The sequence below is a fragment of the Erpetoichthys calabaricus genome, chromosome 18 (genome assembly GCF_900747795.2).
Source record: "Erpetoichthys calabaricus chromosome 18, fErpCal1.3, whole genome shotgun sequence".
In the NCBI taxonomy this organism is placed as follows: domain Eukaryota; kingdom Metazoa; phylum Chordata; class Cladistia; order Polypteriformes; family Polypteridae; genus Erpetoichthys; species Erpetoichthys calabaricus.
In genome coordinates this window covers 14,244,566-14,264,995 of record NC_041411.2, presented here as the reverse complement: position 1 = coordinate 14,264,995, position 20,430 = coordinate 14,244,566, and the positions used below count along the sequence as shown (strand labels likewise).

Sequence of the window (20,430 nt, the reverse complement as noted above, 5' to 3'; positions counted from 1 at the left end):
ACTCTTCATAGTCGAATCTAAATCATGACTACACTAAGAAATTATAGCCTTTATGATGGACTCTCTCATAAGTTCCCCCAAGCACAACTTTCTATTAATCTAACTTCTCTCTCTCTCTCTCTCTCTCTCTCTCTCTCTGCCTGCAGCAAGACAGCAAGTTGCTTTTTGCCTTGACATCTTCCACTATTATGTATAATGTGTTACATTTAGAATTTGTATATTTTTTTGTATAATTTGAAATTGTTTTCAGTTTATTAAACACCCAATTTCAGGCTTTACCCTCAGCATCACATAGGCATCAGTGCACATAATAATAAAATATCTTTAGATGTGCATATAGTTGTCACTTAATATACCATTACTGTCATTAAGAAAAAGCAACAGGTTTTCTGGAAATGGCAGTGGTTTAAGTTGGTGTATGTGAAATAAAATAAGGTTTTTAAAGATCCAACAGATGTTTCATCATACACTAAATCATTCCAGGAAAGTAATAGATTTCAGATTTTCAGCTCAAAGACACACATTCTTTTTTTACCATGGTTGCATACGTTTGGCTAGCTGAAATTTTTGGAAATAGAAAGTTGTTAGTAAGCTTTTTTATGTTCAAAGTGTAAATTTCCTGCACATTTTTCCAAATAGCACTGAAGGTCATTTCCTGTCATAATCACAGCTAAGTACAATGTATATTATATGTAGTGAATTCCTGCTGATGGGTTGGCACTGTGCCAAAAAACACAGGTTTTATTATTTTCACCAGGAAGATTTAATACAACAGCGAATATATGCTCCAGAACATGAAACATGTAGCAAAAAGAATTTGACATATACTAGTAAACTCATGGGCTGCTGATATTAAAAACAAGCCACCTCCAAAAAGGAGGCATGTATTTGAAAACTGAACAGACTAATTCCAAAAACAACGGTATTGCATACCCAAGTCTAAACACAGATATTAGTGGAAACATAATTCATATAATCAAAATCTCTAACCTTCATGTAGAACTAAACATTTTTTATTTAGTGTTCTTCTGATTTCAAAAAATTGCATAGCAGTGCAGACCTTTACTCCCAAGAGTCTGCCAGACTATAATAACAACTTAGCAAAATCTTAGAACATAAGATCTTTTGCTGTCAACATAAGCTTGGCATTTGCTGTTCATGAAAAGTTTCCAAAATATATCTGTAATGAGATATAGAAGTCTCCATGGTTCATTTATAAACCAACCTCTTTGGGGACTTGTTCCATGTTTCAAATGCCCCCTGATAAAAAGCAACACAATAAAACACTTAAAATAATTTATATTCCATTGAAAGTAGAAAGAAAGACATTTATTTATATTGACTGTACTTATTTCTGTTAGGTGAACTGGCAGTTCTAAATTGGTCTGATGTGGTGAGTAACAGGGTGTGTAAGTGTGGCCATCCACAGATTGATTATTACTTTGTGCACTGGGCCACAGCTATAACCATAAAAGCAATTGGATAAGTGAAAATGGATGCACTTAAACAACAGTTCTCACTCTGGACACCTGAAACACCTAGTTTTCCTCCATTCGTTCTCCTAGTGGACACCACGAGGGGCATAAAAAAAAAAACTGACATGTGAATGAACCAACCCAGTGCTGAGGTACATTATTCAGTTTATGCAGCAGCTCCTGATAAGGTAGTCACCACTGCAGTTACTCCACACTGACATCCTGTTCCATCATGTAGTAAGTACTCAAGAAGCTGAAACCATGTTTTAAGGCTAAGACACAATAGCCAGTCAGATAATAATATAAAGAACAGGGGCAAGCACAAATGTTAGCACTTGTATCAACATCAGCAACAAACGCAAGGTAGGGACCAACTCAGAACTGGGTACATACACATGATGACGCTTACACAGGAACATTTGGAATACTCAACTAACCTAAAATGTATATCTTTAGGGATGTGAAAGACCAATCGGAGTACCTGAAGAAAAAGGATGAGTGTGCAGACACCACATGGACGCTTCCCACAGTGCAGGATTTACATCAGGATTAATACAATGCATCACTTTGCAATCCACGCTACTATATAATTCATTTTCATTAAATTTTAGTCTGAGCGCGTAGGAGAAAGAACTTGAAGGCCTAGAGTCTTGATGCCACTGTCTATTCAACATATGCAAGATTTGATAAGCTGATTTGGGTCATTCCAGCTCCTCCAGGAAAACAGCTCACAGTACATAAGCAACGAAACAGATATTCTACCTCTTCACAGTGCATGCTCAAGAAAATTTATCTCACTTAATTGTAAAGTGAGAACTGAAGGAAGATCTGGAAGGCAGTCTCCTTCCTTCTGGCTGAGAAAGACTCCCAAAAGTGCTCCACGCTGCTATTTCTTCCCTAGAACAATTATGGTTTAATGAACAATAGCTTGTGTTTCCTGAACATTCTAAGTCACGAACAATATCATTTTCTGTCTCTTCAGCCCTGAAAAGTCTCTATCACATGCTGATTATTCTCAACATTTACTGTTTTCAGTAACATGCAGTGTACTGCCCTTCTGAGTACATGGTGGGTCAAAAAGGGCACTTATTCTTCCTTTTTCATAGGTAACAGAAAAATCTTATTTCTATTTGTTTTGAAAAGAGACCTAAGATTCAGCTTATATAGTCTCTTAAATGGTGACACACTATGACTAAATATTGCATGTCCAAAATGGTACAGCAATTAGAGCATTAGAATCCACCAGTGTCCAAGCTTTCGGAGCCTTGAACGTGCCCCAGCTTAATGTCTTTATCCAATATACATATTTGTAAATTTTAATTAATTAAAATGATTTTAAATAGAAATAGTGGAGGGGTGCAGTACGTTGGGGGCAAAGACCTAAAGAAATGAGCCACTTATCCAGGTGTCTTTTTACTAAGGAAAACAAAGTGTTTTTGGTCAGGGCTACCAAACTCAAAAAAAAGTATTAATAGTAGGCATATAAAAGAGTCACAAAGAGAGGATCGGACATTTTGATTTGCTTTTCAAATTCATGATATGTGTAATCTGCTCCCCTTGGTTTCTGTGATTATAGCACCTCTTAGGGAGTGCTGACTCCTTGTAACCGAGTTGAACTGTTCCTGGTAAGTCCTTATAATCTGAAAAAAATTAAAATTTGTGAGCCCAGTGTTTACAGTTTAGACTTCATGGTTGTCGTTCACCATTTAAGCTTTTTTTTCTCTCTTTTTTCCAATGCAGATCCATGCTGCAAAATGGTGGCTCAGCAGTAGATAGTGCCATTGCTGCACTGTTGTGCACCTCGTTACTGAACCCACAGAGTATGGGTATAGGAGGAGGAGTCATTTTCAACATATATGAAGCTTCAGGTAAAAATGAAAAGATTTTCCCAACTTCATTCTACACAAATACAGTAAATGTAGGACGATTTTATGGAAAGCTACAGTAACCTTTTAAAAAGCACTTTGGGAAGGGGTTGCGAAAAATAGGTTTTGTTCACTGCAAGTCTGTCTGTGATTCTATCTCCTGTTCAGTGCACTACTCAGGAAATACTTAACATTTGAAATCAAATGAAATCCAGTTGTCTTCAGCAACTGATGTCGTCCAGTGCTGCCTGACCTCTGTGCGAGGACTCACTCCAACAAAGGGCAAGCAAGCTAGCAGGAAGTGATTTGTACAAGATTCAATTGACACAACAAAACTTTTATTTTAAACCTTAATCTTGCATTATTTTTTCTGCATATTTAATGTCTTTTACATGTAGTCTCGTAGTTCTGCCCATATTCATTTACCTAGTTATTATGTACATGAAACAGCCTATTTAGGATTGGGCCCCGATTTACTCAGTGACTTCAGCTCACAACAACCCCAAAAAAGTGACATTGGGTTTAAACAATGGATGGAGGTCTGTTTTATCTCGATGCATGCTCAATAATCCAGGTAAGGAAATCCTAGAAATTTGATTCTGTTCATCTGGACAAAGTTTTTAAGTGGGAGAAATATTTCGAGACTTATCCAAGTCTCTTCCTCAGTCTCAATTGACTGCAGGTTTCCCCAACCTTATAAACAGTACCTTTGCTTAATCACAGAGACTAGCACCATTGACAAAGGGCCAGTTGATCAGTGATATGCAAATTGCCCACTGATTAGTAGACGTGTGAACCATTCATAGAGGGTTGAGGAATGGCTGCAATCACAGCATTGTAAGATGGCGACAGATGTACCCTCAGGCCCCCTCCTCTGTTCAGAGATGGTCATATGTTTATAAGGTTGGGGAAACCTGCAGTCAATTGAGACTGAGGAAGAGACTTGGATAAGTCTCGAAATATTTCTCCCACTTAAAAACTTTGTCCAGATGAACAGAATCAAATTTCTAGGAGGTCTGTTTTAGTTATTTGTTTTAATTAATTATTGCATGTATCATTATTTGTTAGATAATATACAGTAGGATTTACTTATGTACTTTGTTTTATTGAATTGTTACGTAGTTATTATCGGTATTTATCTGCTTATGTATGAAGAATAATTTACACTTAGTGCAGTGTGACAGTGCGGGCTAGCTCCATGCTCCTGTCCCGTCCAGGAGCCTCTTGAACCTGCCATCGTCACATTTGGTGGTAGCAGTGGGATGAGCAGAGGCGGTGAGAACTAAAGAACTGAAGGAAACAGAAAGCTGGATAGATGCCTGAGTTTTTAAAAAACAACAAGCCTGAGGGGAATGTTTAAAGATTTTGGTACTTTCTTGTTTTAAGATTTTGGGACTTTCTAATGGACATTTATTTATTGCTGAGTTTTATTTATCATTTTAAAGTTCTTGTTTCTTTTACTGTTCTGTTTTATGAAGGTAGTCCACAGCTTAACAGATAGTAGCCAAATAAATAAATAAATTATATAGCTGGCTCGATCTCCATGGGTGTGTGTGCTCGCATGCCTGCAGGAAATTGGTGGGGTGAACACGGAGCATATCCGCATGTGAGGCTGTGGTCTGTCTTGATTGCTCCACTGGCTTTCTGTAATCCATGAATGAGGCTCTGCGACCACGGAGGCATATAAGGGACCAGCCGGCATGACATGGGGCGAGAAAGAAAAATAAAAACAGAATTTGAGCTTGGGAGGAACAGAAACAAAAAGGAAAAGAGAGAAGCAAGAGAAACTGAAGAAAAGAGCAATGGAAGAAAGCAGACTGGCCAGACAAAGAAAGGACAGAGGTTAAAAGAAGTGGAAAGGAAAGATGAAAATAGGGACAGGAGAGAGAGAGAGCCCATGCAGGATAGAATGGAGGCAGGTGGTTGGGAACGGAGCCTCAGAGCGAGGAGCCTGTGGCTGAAAAAGAGGTGCTCTTATTGAGTGATTGCCTGGGAGTAGGAGTAACCTGATGTACGGTGTCTCCTGGAGATGTACACCTACTAGCCTGTTATTAGATGGTAACCGGTTACCAACAGGGCAGTGAGGAAGTGGAGCCTGGATGCTGAAATGGTTCTGAATGACTGCTTTCAAATGGGAAATGATGTGTGAGTCACAGATTATTTTGAGGGACTCAGCCACTGTATCACAAACTATATTGACTTTTGTGTCAACACTATGGTACCATCAAAGACAGTTGCTTTGCAAGCAACAAGCCCTGGATTCCAATGTAAATAAAATGTTTTGTGAATGACAAAAAGAGAGCATTCAAAATCATTGAAAAGAAGCTCTGAAAGACACACAGCAGTGGCTAAAGAAAAAGTTGAGTAAAAGAAAGGAAGCTTACAAGCCAAAATTAAAAAACAAACTCACTCAAAATAACACGAAGACTACCTGAAAAGGGCTGGGTATAATTACTTGACTCAAACAATCCAGGGCCGAAGTGCTAGAAGGAGATATCGGCAAAGCTAATGCCTTGAACCAATTTTTTAATACATTTTCCAAGCCACTGCCAGCTTTTTTCAATTACTTGTCTCCCCACACCACCCTTACTACATCAATAACTCCTACTACGTCAGGTGGAATGACCAGTGACACCTCTGAACAGGAGTATGGGCTTCCCAAACCTCAAGACCAAGTAAGGAGATAGCTGAGGAAGCTACATATAGGAAAGGCCACGGAACTAGATGGGAGTTAGTCCTCGAGTTCTTAAGGCTTTTACTGACCAATTTTATGGTATCCTCTATCATCTGTTGAGTCTATCCGTAAAGCTCCAGAAAGTGCTGCTATTGTGGAAAACCTCCTGATTGTTCCTATTTCAAAGAATGCAGGTACCACTTCACCTAATGACTACAGACCAGTGGCACATACTTCTCAAATTATGAAGACCTTTGAGAGACTGTTCCGGGACTATAGAAGTCCTTTTTGGGGTAGACCACCTGGACCCACTGCAGTTTACCTTTTGGACAAAATTGGAGTGGAGGATGCAATTATCTATCTGCTACACTAGTCTTATTCTCACCTTGAAAAAGCTGGCAGCACTGTGAGGATTATTTTTTTTGATTTCTTCAGTGCATTCAATACCATCAGGCAATCCCTGTTAAGGGATAAACTCAGAGATATGCAGGTAGATGAACGCATGATATTCTGGATAATGGACAATCATTCAGGCAGACCACTTTTTGTGAAACTCAACGACTATTTCTGATATGGATGTGAGGGATACTGGAGCGGGCGGCACGGTGGCGCAGTGGGTAGCGCTGCTGCCTCGCAGTTGGGAGATCTGGGGACCTGGGTTCGATTCCCGGGTCCTCCCTGCGTGGAGTTTGCATGTTCTCCCCGTGTCTGCGTGGGTTTCCTCCGGGCGCTCCGGTTTCCTCCCACAGTCCAAAGACATGCAGGTTAGGTGGATTGGCGATTCTAAATTGGCCCTAGTGTGTGCTTGGTGTGTGGGTGTGTTTGTGTGTGTCCTGCGGTGGGTTGGCACCCTGCCCAGGATTGTTTCCTGCCTTGTGCCCTGTGTTGGCTGGGATTGGCTCCAGCGGACCCCCGTGACCCTGTGTTCGGATTCAGCGGGTTGGAAAATGGATGGATGGATGGGATACTGGAGCACTACAAGGAACAGTCCTGTCTCCTTTTAACTTCACTCTGTACACCTCCAACTCTCAACATAACACTAGATCATGCAACTTGCAGAAATTCTCAAATAGCAAAGCAGAGAATTAAAACAAAACTGAGTGCCATTTTGAACAATGTTGCACATCCTCTCTCTGACACACTAACAGTGAGGACTTTCAGCAAACACATTACTCAGCAGTCAAGAAACACTACTGTGGTTCCTTTATACCAACAGATTTACGCCTGTATAATGGGCCAGGTATCTCCCAGGGGACAAATAAAGTTCTATCTATCTACCAATCTGTCTATCAAATTCAAAGTTTTAATCAATTAACTCACATATTGTCACCTGCTTGCAACTAAGATTACTGATTCATCTGCCCTACTTGCATTACTTATCATTTTGCAGTACTGATTCAGTGTCAACATACAAACTATGTAATATTTGGTTAGGTAACAGATTATTTAATGTAACTATTAATTACTTACTGTTGTAGGATAGTTTAGCTTAGTGAATGTAGTATCACTTTGTTATTATTTTTATATAGTATTTTCTTTGCACCTAGTGCTTGCTGAAATAGGTTCCATCTTCCCTGTGGCCTTGTTCAGGATAAATGGATTTGGAAATGAAAGGCAGGATGGATGGATTTAGTTCGTGTTCTTCAATCAGAATACAGGCCTAGCAGATGCCACATTATATCCAACTTTCAAATTAGGATAAAATGGCTCAGCATCTGGCGACATTGTGGTTAGTGCTGCTGCCTCATGGATTTAGATTCTATACTTATTCACAATAAGTATGTGCAATTTGCAGATTCTACTTGAGGGCTGTCTTCCCACATCCCGAAGTCATGCATGCTAGAATAATTGATAAATGGTCATTTTAAATTGGTTGAATGTTTTTATGGGTGTATTTGGATGAGTGTTTGTGTCGCTGCGAGTGTGCCTTATAATGAATTGTTGCCTCATCTATTACATGACTGGTCCCAGAAGTGTATCCAGTGTCAGTGGCATAGACCAGGGGTGGGCAAACTACGGTCCGCGGGCCACATCCGGCCCGTTGGTCTTTTTAATCCAGCCCGCCGAAGACTGGTACAAAATTGCCCAAATCAAATCATATCATAATTATGACTGCATTCATTTGACCTTGTCCTGTAATACCTGGCGTTCCACCAGGTGGCGCATTAGGCGCAGTGATACATTGACTTGATTTGCGGAGCCCGGGTTACTCTCTGTTATTACTCTGCTACTGCTCTGAACCCATCTGCAACAATTCATGGGCCAAAGAAAAGAAAAGTCGGCAGTGAGTGTTTAATAAGGAATGGACAACTAAATACTTTTTCATTGAAGTCCGGTCAAAGGCTGTATGTCTTATTTGCCAAAAAAACGTTGCGGTTTTAAAGGAATACAACATCAGCCGTCACTTTTCCACCAAGCATGCTAATTACGCTAGCAACCAGTCAACACAAGAACGGACGGCTACCGCTCAGAGGTTGGCAGCTAGTTTGCAGGCTCAGCAAAACACCTTTATCCGAGAAACTGCCATCCAAGAATCCAAGAAGTTATGTGCCAGCATTCAAATTAGCAAAGACCAGCAAGCCTTTCTCCGAAGGGGAGTTTCTCAAAGAGTGCATGGTAGAGACAGCAGGCATCTTGTGTCCTGAGAGCAAGAACAAATTTGAAAAAAATTGCTTATCACACAGGACAGTGACTCACCATGTTGGGCTAATTGATAAAGACTTAGTTAGCAAGTTAAACAAAAAAGCAGAGTCATTTACATTATATTCCTTGGCACTGGACGAAAGTAATTACATAAAGGACACCGCTCAGCTTTTAATTTTTATCAGAGGGATTAATGACAATTTTGACATAACGGAGGAGTTTTTGCCCATGGAATCCCTAAAGGGGAAAACGCGGGGAGAGGACTTGTATGACAGCGTGTCGGGGGTCATAAATAGGCACAAGCTACCTTGGAGTACATTTGCCAACGTTACCACAGATGGAATGCCAAATCTGAGTGGAAAAAACATTGGGTTGCTCAAAACAATCCAGGAAAGGGTGAAGGAGGACAACTTCATTAAGCGCAGCCAAATTTCCAAACATCCAGAAGATGGCATAGAGGATGCTGGTGTTGTTTGGCTCTACGTATGTGTGTGAACAGAACACCAACAAAGCACCCCACAGATCCCAGTTGAGCGATGAACACCTCAGATCAATTCTGAGAATTGCCACAACAAAACTAACAACAGACTTCAATGCACTGGCAAAAAAAGGGTGATCAACAACACTGTTCCCACTAAAAGTGAATGTAAATATTAACACTGTAATCCCTTTTTTATGTTTATGTTTGATATGTATGCATCTAGTGCTGGCCCGGCTCGTCTGTCAAATTTTAAAAGTCAATGTGGCCCATGAGCCAAAAACTTTGCCCACCCCTGGCATAGACTATGACCCTTAAGTGGATACAGCGGGTTAGAAAATGTAGCGTTATATTGCATTATACTTACATATTCTCATGTATTCACTTCCTGGAAGTGCCCAATGAGCAAAGCTTCAGACAGATTGGAACTTGAATGAGCTTTTAAAATAGCTGACAACACAGGGGGACACAATACTGTCATCCTCTTTGCTATGGATGGGAGATAATGGGCTTTTTTCATTCTTGATCCTGGCAAAGGTATAGACCTGTCAATATTCACATCTAAATGTCGATCTATATGCTTTTTATAATATTCTCACAGGGTGGCACAGTGGTAGCACTGCTGCCTCGCAGTAAGGAGACCAGGATTCACATCCTACATGGAGTTTCCCCTTGTTCTCTCCATGTCTATATGGGTTGCCTCTGGGTGCACCGATTTCCTCCAAAAAACATGCAGGTTAGTTGGATTGGCGACACTAAACTGGCCCTAACATGTGTGTGGTGTATAAGTGTGTTCACACTGCAATGGGTTGGTGCCCAGTCCAGGGATTATTCCTGCTCTGCACCCTGTGGTTACTGGAATAGGCTCTAGGAAATACCAGGCTTAGAGAATGGTATGATATAATAAACTTACATCGTGTTTAGGAAAATCTGAAAATTGAACCATAATGTATGTTACATTTAAAAATCATTAGTTTCTTATTATTGTATGTAACTTTTTGGTTTCAGGCAAAGTCACCATAATTAATGCCCGTGAAACAGTGCCACAAAACACACCAGAGTTCTTGAGAAACTGCACAGGATTTCTAAATCTAGGTATGTGGCTGCCATTATATACTTTGAATGAAAAAGAAGATTACAATTTTGAAACTATGTCAGTATTATTTTAGGTTAACCTGACTCTATCTTATATAACCAAGAGAAAGGTAAATGTCAGGACAAAAAATGTATTTTACTGAAACATACAGTAAGACAGTGAAAAGGGAAATAATACAATATAAATAATAATAAAACAAATAGCGGTTATTTTAAAAAAGTGGGGCAATAAGACTGAACAATATTCATTGATGCTATGCTGTCTCATAATTCCAAGGACAAAGATTTGATTCCCAGCCCAGGCAATGTCTGTGTGGAGTTCATTCACTCTTTCCACGTCTGAAACCGTTTTCTCCTGGTTCTTTGGTTTCTTTCTGCAAGATAGCCAGGTTAGGTTGACTAGTGGACTAATATCCCTTCCTGAGTTGGTTCCTATCTCATTGTTGATTTCCTGAATAATGTACGACTCCCTGAAGCCCTGTATTTGAATCAGTAAAAAAATATTTTTCTCAAAGTAGAAGCCAAACCAGAAAAGGGTTTCTGTCTGTTGGAGCGGGAACACTTATTCACACATACACACACACATTAAGGTTCAATTAACAGATGGCCTTTAAACAAAAGCTTATATTTGTGAGGAAAACTAGAATAACAGCAGAAAAAAAACAAAACCTGAACATACCAAAAACATACAAACAGTACAAAACTAATGACTCCTGGAGCTGTAAAGCAGCAGCAGCGGTGCTAACCACTGTGTTTCCAGTCCAAATTGGAACTCAGAATGTAGAAATATTATCTGGCCCGGTGTGCAAGCCTTACAGGTGCTCCTTACTGTCGTTTGAGACAGTAAGAATAAGGAGCCTTTACATACTGTAATGTTCTCTTTAAAAGTTCGTAAATCTGCGTCATTTACTTTTGTAGGAGCTTAGAGAGTTCAGAAATGCAGCTTTTTCTGGTATTTTTTTGCATTTCCTGTACAAAGGTTTTGTTATTTTTGTTTTCTCTCCAATCATTTTGCAGAGCTACCCACTAATCACTAAAATCTACTAGGTTTTAGGAGTACCTTTGTTATCTGATGTACATTTAAAAGCAAAATGTTTTCTTTCCAATAGAGAGCTGCTCCTAACAGAAAACATCCAGCAAAGAATATCACAAACTGCTGAAAAACTGACCTCCTGCTCTGTAATTTTTTATCTTTTACACTTATCTGCACTGTCTTATGCTGTTTCATTTTGTTAACATTACAAGGATCTTTGTGGATTGGTGTCCCTGGAGAAATCAGAGGATATGAAGAAGCACACAAAAGGTTTGGGAAACTTCCCTGGAAAACACTGTTTCAGCCCTCCATTAAACTAGCCAGGGAAGGATTCCCAGTGTCCAGAGTGCTGAGTGCATTTCTCTCACATCTGCAACCATTTTTGAACAAAACAAATTTACGGTATGTAGCATGTGGCAAGTGAAGCTTCATATTTAATCAGAAAGAAAAAGGAACAATACGAAGTAACATATCTGTATGTTTTAACTAGTGGATGTAAAAAATGAGAGGGCACGGTTTTCATACACCTGTAAGAACTTGGGTTCAGATAGTAATCCAGTAATCATCGAACCAGTTTAATCCTATGTCCTAAAGACACAATATTTAGTGTATGGGCCATTACAAACTGGTCCAGAATTAATTAATGTGGGTGTGTCCATGGACTCATGCCTCCTCTGATGTTGGCTTTAATGCTTGTGTCTGATGCGGTTAGTTTCGCAACTGTGAATTTGCTCAGGGTCACATAGCTAAGTAGATGCATGGACTGAACAAGTACATGCTGCCTGACAAAGCTGGTACTGCATCAAAGGTTAACAGGTACAATGAGCCTTTTTTTTCTTTTTCCATTCTGTCATGATATAGAAAACATGAGAGATCAGAGGATGAGCTTCTTTTCAGTTTGTGAGGTCTAAAAGACTTGCGTTCCTTATTCATTGTTACTGTATTATATTATTATATACATTGTACTTCCAGATAAGTATTCATTGGTGTCAGTGGTCATGCACATAGAGCCTACTCCCAAGACTAAAAACAAAAATCAAACTTGGAGCAAGTCGCAAATTAGTTGGAGTGAGTCGCTATGCATGCCACTTCATGCAACTGCATTCATGCCAATCATGCACTGCTGACTGCCTTTAGAGTCACTAAGAATATGTAAATGAAGGCTACGAATGAAAATCACTGGAAAAGTTGCATAATGTTGACGTGGCCTTTTAAAGTAAAGCCTGTTTTTTAACATCTAAACTTGCCCAGGATAATTTGCCTATTTTGAAACTGAAAACATCATATATTGTACTCATTTTATATGTGAATTACCTGTTATTTCATGACATATTCCTCAGTAAGTGTCACTTTTTCTTTTTAAAGTGAACTGTTTTTCAAGACTGGGATGATATTGAAAGAAGAAGATACACTCAAATTTCAAAAGTTAGCAGATACTTTGGAAATAATTGCCGAAAACGGAGCAAATGCTTTCTATGAAGGCCAGCTGGCAGAGGATTTAGTTAAAGATATCAAAGAACTTGGTAACTCTTTTATTTATTTTTTTACACCTGGAAGGGAGAAATATCTTTATTATTCTTTTTGCTCTGCATTGACTCCTAAGCAAAGCATTTCATCACAAGATTTCAATATGCCCTATGTTCTCTGACATGTTTGTTTTGTGTTGAAGCTCACAAGTCTAGGATATACAGTATGTAGCTTTTTCAGGTTCCTTCTGTAGTTCCGAAGGCAACACTGACCAAGGTGTAAGTGGGAGAAGGTTTTCCTTTTTTTCGCCCTATAGTGAAGCTTCATGCTCTTCATTAGATGCAGTAGGAAGTGCTTTACATTCCGGTGTTACCACTGAGCTGGCTAAGGCACAGTATCACAGGAAGACATCTGCACTTTTGCTTTCATCCGTGTAACAGTCCAACAAAGATGTAACAAAAGGTCTCTACTTTATTGCTCTTCCTTCCTATAGCTGGAAAAGCTGAGTGTAACTAGGAGGAACTACTTGTTCAGTTTTTTCCTTCACTGAAGCAATGTTGGCTGTTTTGCCTATGACTTTCCTGAATTAACCTTTTTGTTTTCACCTACTTAAAGCTTAGCTGGTCAGTTTGGCCAAAAAGTTCCCCTTCTATGTTTAACCATGCTGATCTTGTCAATGTGCAAGTAGCATGCTTTATTCTATCCAGTTCTTCACTTTGGTTAAACTGGATGAACTGGCTTAAATAAATCTCATTCCAGTACACAGATAGTTTTCTTAACCCAAGAACTGGTTGAAAATATTTTGAGGGAATTTCCTACCCTCTTTCCTCAATTATAACAGACTGAGTTTGTTGAACAGTACCCAGAATATATATATAGGTTTTCAGATTTTACCTGCCTGATTCTACCTACTTTCTTTTCTTTAGAGTTTAACTATTCAGTCTTGTTGAAGCTTAACTTTGCTTCTGTTCTCCTTGTGGCTTGTGGCCGAAATGGTTACTGGCATATTGACTGCAGTTCATATCATTAACGTGAACTCAGTTTTATAGTCCCTCTCTCTCATTTATATTCCAGGAGGATATTTGACAACAGAAGATCTGAAAAACTTCAAAGTGAAAGTAGAACAGCCACTGCAATTGAAGATTGGAGACAACAAACTTTATGTTCCTCCTCCGCCAATAGCGGGAGCCATTCTTGGGTTTATACTTAATATCATGAAAGGTAGGTCAATTTCATTTTTGATACCCATTGATGTTAATAATAAAAGCTGTTAGTCGACAGGATTTTTTTTTAAAGCAATTGGGAGGATCACTAATAACTCATTTTGTACCATGATTCTACCCTTGCTTCCCTTTTGTTTTTCACATTATTACAATGTCAATGTATTGGCTCATAAAATAAAAATTACAGGGCTTACTTGTCTGTTGGCTACTTTTCATTTTCTGCAGTGTTTTTCGGCATTGTGCTTTGCCTAAGATGTTTACATTTAGATTTTGTGACTTTTCTGGCATGGTGGAATGAATTTCTGCCTGAAAATACTCAAACCCTAGTTTGATTCCAGATTGAGTTGTCCTCTTCGAGGAATTTATATTGTGTTTTTATTTGACCAAGTTTCTATTAAGAGCATAGTTCTTCTATTTCCTATAAATAAAGCGTCAGGATGATTCACATCATTAAATGGCTTGACATGAGAAAATAGGAGGTGTCTGTAAATACTCTATAACAGAGAATGGACCAGTGATGCTTACTGTATCACTTACTATATACAAATGTGACAATATTTGGAAATAAAATTCACTGATTAATAAAATTACATTAATTAATCTCTTAATCATAAGCCACAGTCTGAGCTAATTTCATATGCAAATGCTATTAGGCCACAACACCTACTTGTTGCAGTGGGCATAGGAAGAGTTTTGCCATAACCATTGTATAGTTTGAGGCCTGGAATATATGTGCACGTGACAGAGTATGGAGCTGTTTATGTCTTGATTGTAAAAAAAAAAAAACAGAACACTATAAACACATCCACTCTCCTTGCATAATTCATCTCAAACTAGTTTAAAACCTGGCACACAGCAGTACATGCTACGTAATATGTTACATCACATCTCTCTATTATAAAAAGAAATCCTGTCCTGGAAAGCAAAAGCAATGCAACGATATGTGATCTTCTCAGAAGACATTTAAAAGACCCGCGAGACCAAAGAGACTTGCCACGGTGCGTCTCGCAGGGGCCGTAAACACGAGACCTTGTGCCAAGAGATCGTCCCAGGGCCGTAACAAAAAAGGACAGCGGTTGTACAGGCTTTAAAAAGATCGAAGGGCAGCGCGGCAGTAGCCCAGCACCCCCCCCCCCCCCCGAGAACGCAAGCAGCGTTATACGTCCAGCAAGAAAGAATTTAACCACGCCCGGGGCCAGAAATAAAGGACAAGTATTTTTTTTTTACAACATCACGTGAGACCAGGCAGTGAGTCATCATTTAAAAGGAGTCCACAGACATCTAACCAAGCAGTTGTTGGATTGCTTTTGGCAGACAAGTATCATGTGCTCCCAGCTCTTAAAACAACGACATGCAACAGGTAGAAGAGACAGCTCGCAAGCAGCAGAAAGACAGCAAATGATCCAAAGGCATATCCTTAGCGTGTATTCAAACGCCCCCCCCCCCCACTTCACAACACGAGCAGCATTATACGTCTGGCAAGAACGAGATGTAACCGGAAATAAAGGACAAGTATTGCTTTTACAAAAGTTTTTAAAGTAAAAGTGAAAATATTGCATATGTAACAATCTCTTTAAAATTGTAGATTGCCTGCCTAAGGTAAAGTCATCCCTGATGACTGGGGACGTGGGAATGAGGGGTCCTTTCATCGGATTAGCGCTATTTCAGATGTGGAATGGCAAAATGGGGGAGGCAGCTTGATGAATGAGGTCTCCAGGACTTAAAACAAATCCAAATCATATTATGTGATATCATCTAATGTGAAATTCTACTCCGTACTTCTAGAATTTTTATTTTTATACTGTATTGAGGATTTATTCTGTTCTACGTATTGTACTGTATTGTATTGACCCCCTTCTTTTTGAAACCCACTGCACGCCCAACCTACCTGGAAAGGGGTGTCTCTTTGAACTGCCTTTCCCAAGGTTTCTTCCATTTTTTCCCCTACAAGGGTTTTTTTTTTTTGGGAGTTTTTTCTGGTCTTCTTAGAGGGTCAAGCTGGGGGGCTGTCAAGAGGCAGGGCCTTTTAAAGCCCATTGTGGCACTTCTTGTGTGATTTTGGGTTATACAAAAAATAAATTGTATTGTATTGTATATCCGGTAAACCAAACACAGGGGTTGGCGAGCAAAGCGCGCAGGGGGCGGAGCCCCCTAGTAACATAACAATTGTGACAGTTTGAGGTCTTCTCGACCCCTTGAATCCTCTGACCACTCTTCAGACACCAGGTAAAAGTCCAACAATTATTTATTTGGACAATAATAAAGTGCACAATGCACCTACACTCCACAATACTCATATAATAAATCAATAATCAATAATAAACAATCAATACAATCCTCCACTCCCAGACACATTGCCACCCTTCCACCCAGCTCAGCTCAACGCTCTGGTGTTTCACTGTCCTTTTTATAGTCCTTGACCCGGAAGCGTTTCACCCTCTCTGTCCATGTGACCTGGAACACTTCCGGGTCAGATAAAAAATCCTTTCTTCACCACCCCGGAAGCACATCATTCCTCCTGTTCATGTGACTTGAATGTACTTCCGGGGCGTAGGGCATATAATTCTTGTTCCTCCCTGCAGCATCCCCTAGCGGCCCCCACAGCATCCAGCAGGGTTAGGGATAAAAACTGCATTGTCCAGAATTCCCTGCTGGCATTCGGGGCACCTCCATGCTGCAGGGAGGGCTCCACCTGGCGGCCTGGGGGTATTGGCCGGGGTGAACGGCCGGCCACATATCACACAATATATTCTTAAAATATACCTAATCTAGTTTTATCCAGCAGGGAGCACCAGATCATCAGGTGGACCAGGTTCAATGCTGAGAATTAATCTGTGAAATGGTACTGCTTCTAACTGAGCCGTGTCAAGGACACAATGGCCAAAAAAAAAAACAAAGAAACAAATGCCAACAACACAAATCAACCAAAACATTTACTTTACGTATACTAAGGAATCTTACAGCATACATATCCACAAATAGGCTATACCAGGAAACCCAAGATAGAACCTGATAGGGATGAATGCAGAAGCTGAGGTGCTCACAGTGCTCTCTGGCCATTATGATTAAGGTAGACAATGTTAAGAGTAGGCAGACATTTAGCATGTGGAAGGTTATAAAAAGTCTTAGAATTGACAGATCTGCAGCTGGTGCTTTATCGTGTCCAGGGTCCAGCTGTTGTGTGGTCTCAAAATGACAGACTATGGTAACGCTTTTTGTTTTGATGCAATAAACCAACCAGTGTCAAGGAATGAGGTTTTTCTCTTTCATTTCTAGAAGTCAGCTCTGGACATGGCATTGATCTCATTTATATGCACATCTACACTTCCACTCACACACTGTGCTAGTTTAGAGTCCCTATCTAACATCCACACATCTTTGATGATACAGAAGATATATGGAGGAAAACTAAAGTGCCTGGATGAAATTCCTTGAAGACATGGAGAATGTGAAAACTTCAACACAGACAGGCACATGAGTTAAATTAAACCAAACATTAACTAATTAATGAAACCAAAGATTCTAGACCAGTGAGACAGCAGTGCTAACCACTGCGTCTCCAATCTGCCTCTAATAAACATATAAGCTGGGGATTTATATGATTGGTTATAATTCCATAAATTCTTTTATAACATTCTGGACATTAACATCTTTCTTTGGTCTTCTTTACCAAGTCGAGATAACTATCAAACCACTAATACACTATTGGAAAAAAATAATTTCCATGTCAAAATCATTTCAATATATGCTGCACAAATATACTCATTCCAAAGTAGGTGCAGTCATGTCTATCTATACACAAAAAATGTAGTTCATGTATTGAGACACTTTATATTTTTTACTTTGAAAACTTTATTACAATACATTTTAATTGCTCACTTTTTTATCTTTCACAGGATATCAACTAAATCCTGACTCTTTAATGAAAAATAATGTATTGACTACCTATCACAGATTCATTGAGGCCCTTAAGATGGCAAATGGACAGAAACTGAAGATAAAAGACCCAAAATTCAGTAACAGAACGCAAGTTGGTAACATTCATTCTGTATATTAGAAAAAGAAATTCTAGCAGGATGAGCAGGAAATACTTCTATAACTATGGACTATAGTTCAAGGGTGAAGTTTTCAAAAACTGTGAATCTTAGAGATTAACAAGCAACTTTATTGTGTAATATATGGGCTACTTTTTCAACTGTTTTCAAAAAACCATGAGTGGTGCAAAGTTCTTCTTTGTTAACTCCACTCTTATTAAGGAAAAATCATTACAGGTCAATTTAAAATCAACTCATTGACAATATTTTCGAAATAAGGTGTGGTTTTGGGTCCTCCAGTGGTATAAATTGAAGATGTAAAATAATTATATTATAATTTAATAACAAATTAAACAAAAGAATATAAAAGTTAGATTAGTAGTTTCTAAGATGAATGCAAAAGATGGACACAAGCCATACAAGAAAACCATACTTTTCTAAAGATAGGCTTGTTCTTCTTGTTTAGATGATATTGATAGCTGGGGAAATGAAAGTGAGATGAAATATTGAAGAGAATAAGAGCATGCACACTGGAACCTAGGTCAGGGGCTGACGTGTGAAAAAATGCAATACTTAAGTCTTGTCAAAAGAAGAGCATTGGAATTTAAAAGAGACAGAGCAAAGTCTGGAGGTGAAAAGATAACATTCTTTACTTTTTTGGGCATTGATATAGTTGCTCTAACAATAATGCTGTGTAGCATTGCACACATAACTATCATGATGCAGTGCTGGTGAGGTGAAATCATAACACCTGAAACTTACAGAGAAAGCAAAAGCACTTTTTCATATACCACCGTACTGAGGCTCTGTTAATGCGCTGTGATGTACGGTTCTTCAGCTGTCATCTGTGGGTTAGTTACAGGTGTCAACAGGTATGCATAAAAATACATGCATCAAGTCAAATATAGATCTTAGTATTCTACGTTTACAGAGAATTGTCATGATGTGAATTCAATGTGCCCTGTCTTATAACCTTTGTATGTCTCTTAGATTTGCACAAGAGGTGACAAGTCTAAAAAACACTTAGGAAATAATAAGTGGGTTGGGGAACACATAAACTACAAAGGATTTCATGTATTACTTTAATTATGACAGGTTTCGGAAAATACTCGTAAATTAAGGATGAGTCTTAAGATTCTGTTAATGATGTTCTTATCACTACAATGCTTTTGGGAAACATGCCCCCAAATTGGTTTTATATGTTATATATACCCAACTATTTTCTTGAATATTTCTCATTCTTTCAGTAACATGTAAATCAATTCCTTCCATATAATGAATCAAATTACAGAGCAAGGGAATTATTATTAAAATGTTCACTTTTGTGTGCAGTATGTAATGAAAAAGTGTAACAGTGTTAATTGATCGTCCTATGATCAAAGTGTTACTATTTTTTAATACAGTGACACAGCCAGACAGAACTTGAGAAAAAAACTACAAAAAATATTAATTGTTTAATAGTCATCAGTAGATTATGAAATGTCCTACTTAAGTCACACTAGTTTCTCAAAATCTGTAATACAAATTAGCTGCTTTACAGTACAAATGCAAAGTGAACACAGAATTTCCTGCTATTTTAAATATACTTTACTTAAAATTTGACTTGTTACTATAGTGTTTTTATAAAATAGCAGTGTCTTTGGGATGTGCAAATAACACCTATACACAAAATTACTGCCACAGGAACAGTATGCAGCCTAGGACACTGATGAAATGGCATTATTAACCACTGTGCCAACCTGACCACCTCTCCCATTAATATTTACACTCAAGAACATCTACAGTGCATCCGGAAAGTATTCACAGCACATTACTTTTTCCACATTTTGTTATGTTACAGCCTTATTCCAAAATGGATTAAATTCACTTTTTTCCTCAGAAAATTCTACACACAACACCCCATAATGACAACATGAAAAAAGTTTACTTGAGGTTTTTGCAAATTTATTAAAATAAAAAAACTGAGAAATCACATGTACATAAGTATTCACAGCCTTTGCTCAATACTTTGTCAATACACCTTTGGCAGCAATTACAGCCTGAAGTCTTTTTGAATATGATGCCACAAGCTTGGCACACCTATCCTTGGCCAGTTTCGCCCATTCCTCATTGCAGCACCTCTCAAAGCTCCATCAGGTTGGATGGGAAGCGTCGGTGCACAGCCATTTTAAGATCTCTCCAGAGATGTTCAATCGGATTCAAATCTGTACTCTGGCTGGGCCACTCAAGGACATTCACAGAGTTGTCCTGAAGCCACTCCTTTGATATCCTGGCTGTGTGCTTAGGGTCGTTGTCCTGCTGAAAGATGAACTGTCGCCCCAGTCTGAGGTCAAGAGCGCTCTGGAGCAGGTTTTCATCCAGGATGTCTCTGTACATTGCTGCAGTCATCTTTTCCTTTAGCCTGACTAGTCTCCCAGTCCCTGCCGCTGAAAAACATCCCCAC

The 20,430-nt window shown here is 39.0% G+C and overlaps 1 protein-coding gene across 1 annotated transcript in view; it reads left to right on the top strand.

Moving 5' to 3' along the window:
• LOC114669222 (glutathione hydrolase 5 proenzyme-like) overlaps positions 1-20,430 on the top strand; it is a 62,589-nt gene that overhangs the window by 28,425 nt on the left and 13,734 nt on the right. Inside the window, exons 2-7 of the mRNA XM_028825417.2 lie at positions 3,216-3,343; positions 10,144-10,230; positions 11,476-11,665; positions 12,629-12,786; positions 13,805-13,951; positions 17,850-17,983. Coding sequence (XP_028681250.1) covers positions 3,216-3,343; positions 10,144-10,230; positions 11,476-11,665; positions 12,629-12,786; positions 13,805-13,951; positions 17,850-17,983 — 844 coding nt within the window. The remainder of the gene's footprint in view (positions 1-3,215; positions 3,344-10,143; positions 10,231-11,475; positions 11,666-12,628; positions 12,787-13,804; positions 13,952-17,849; positions 17,984-20,430) is intronic.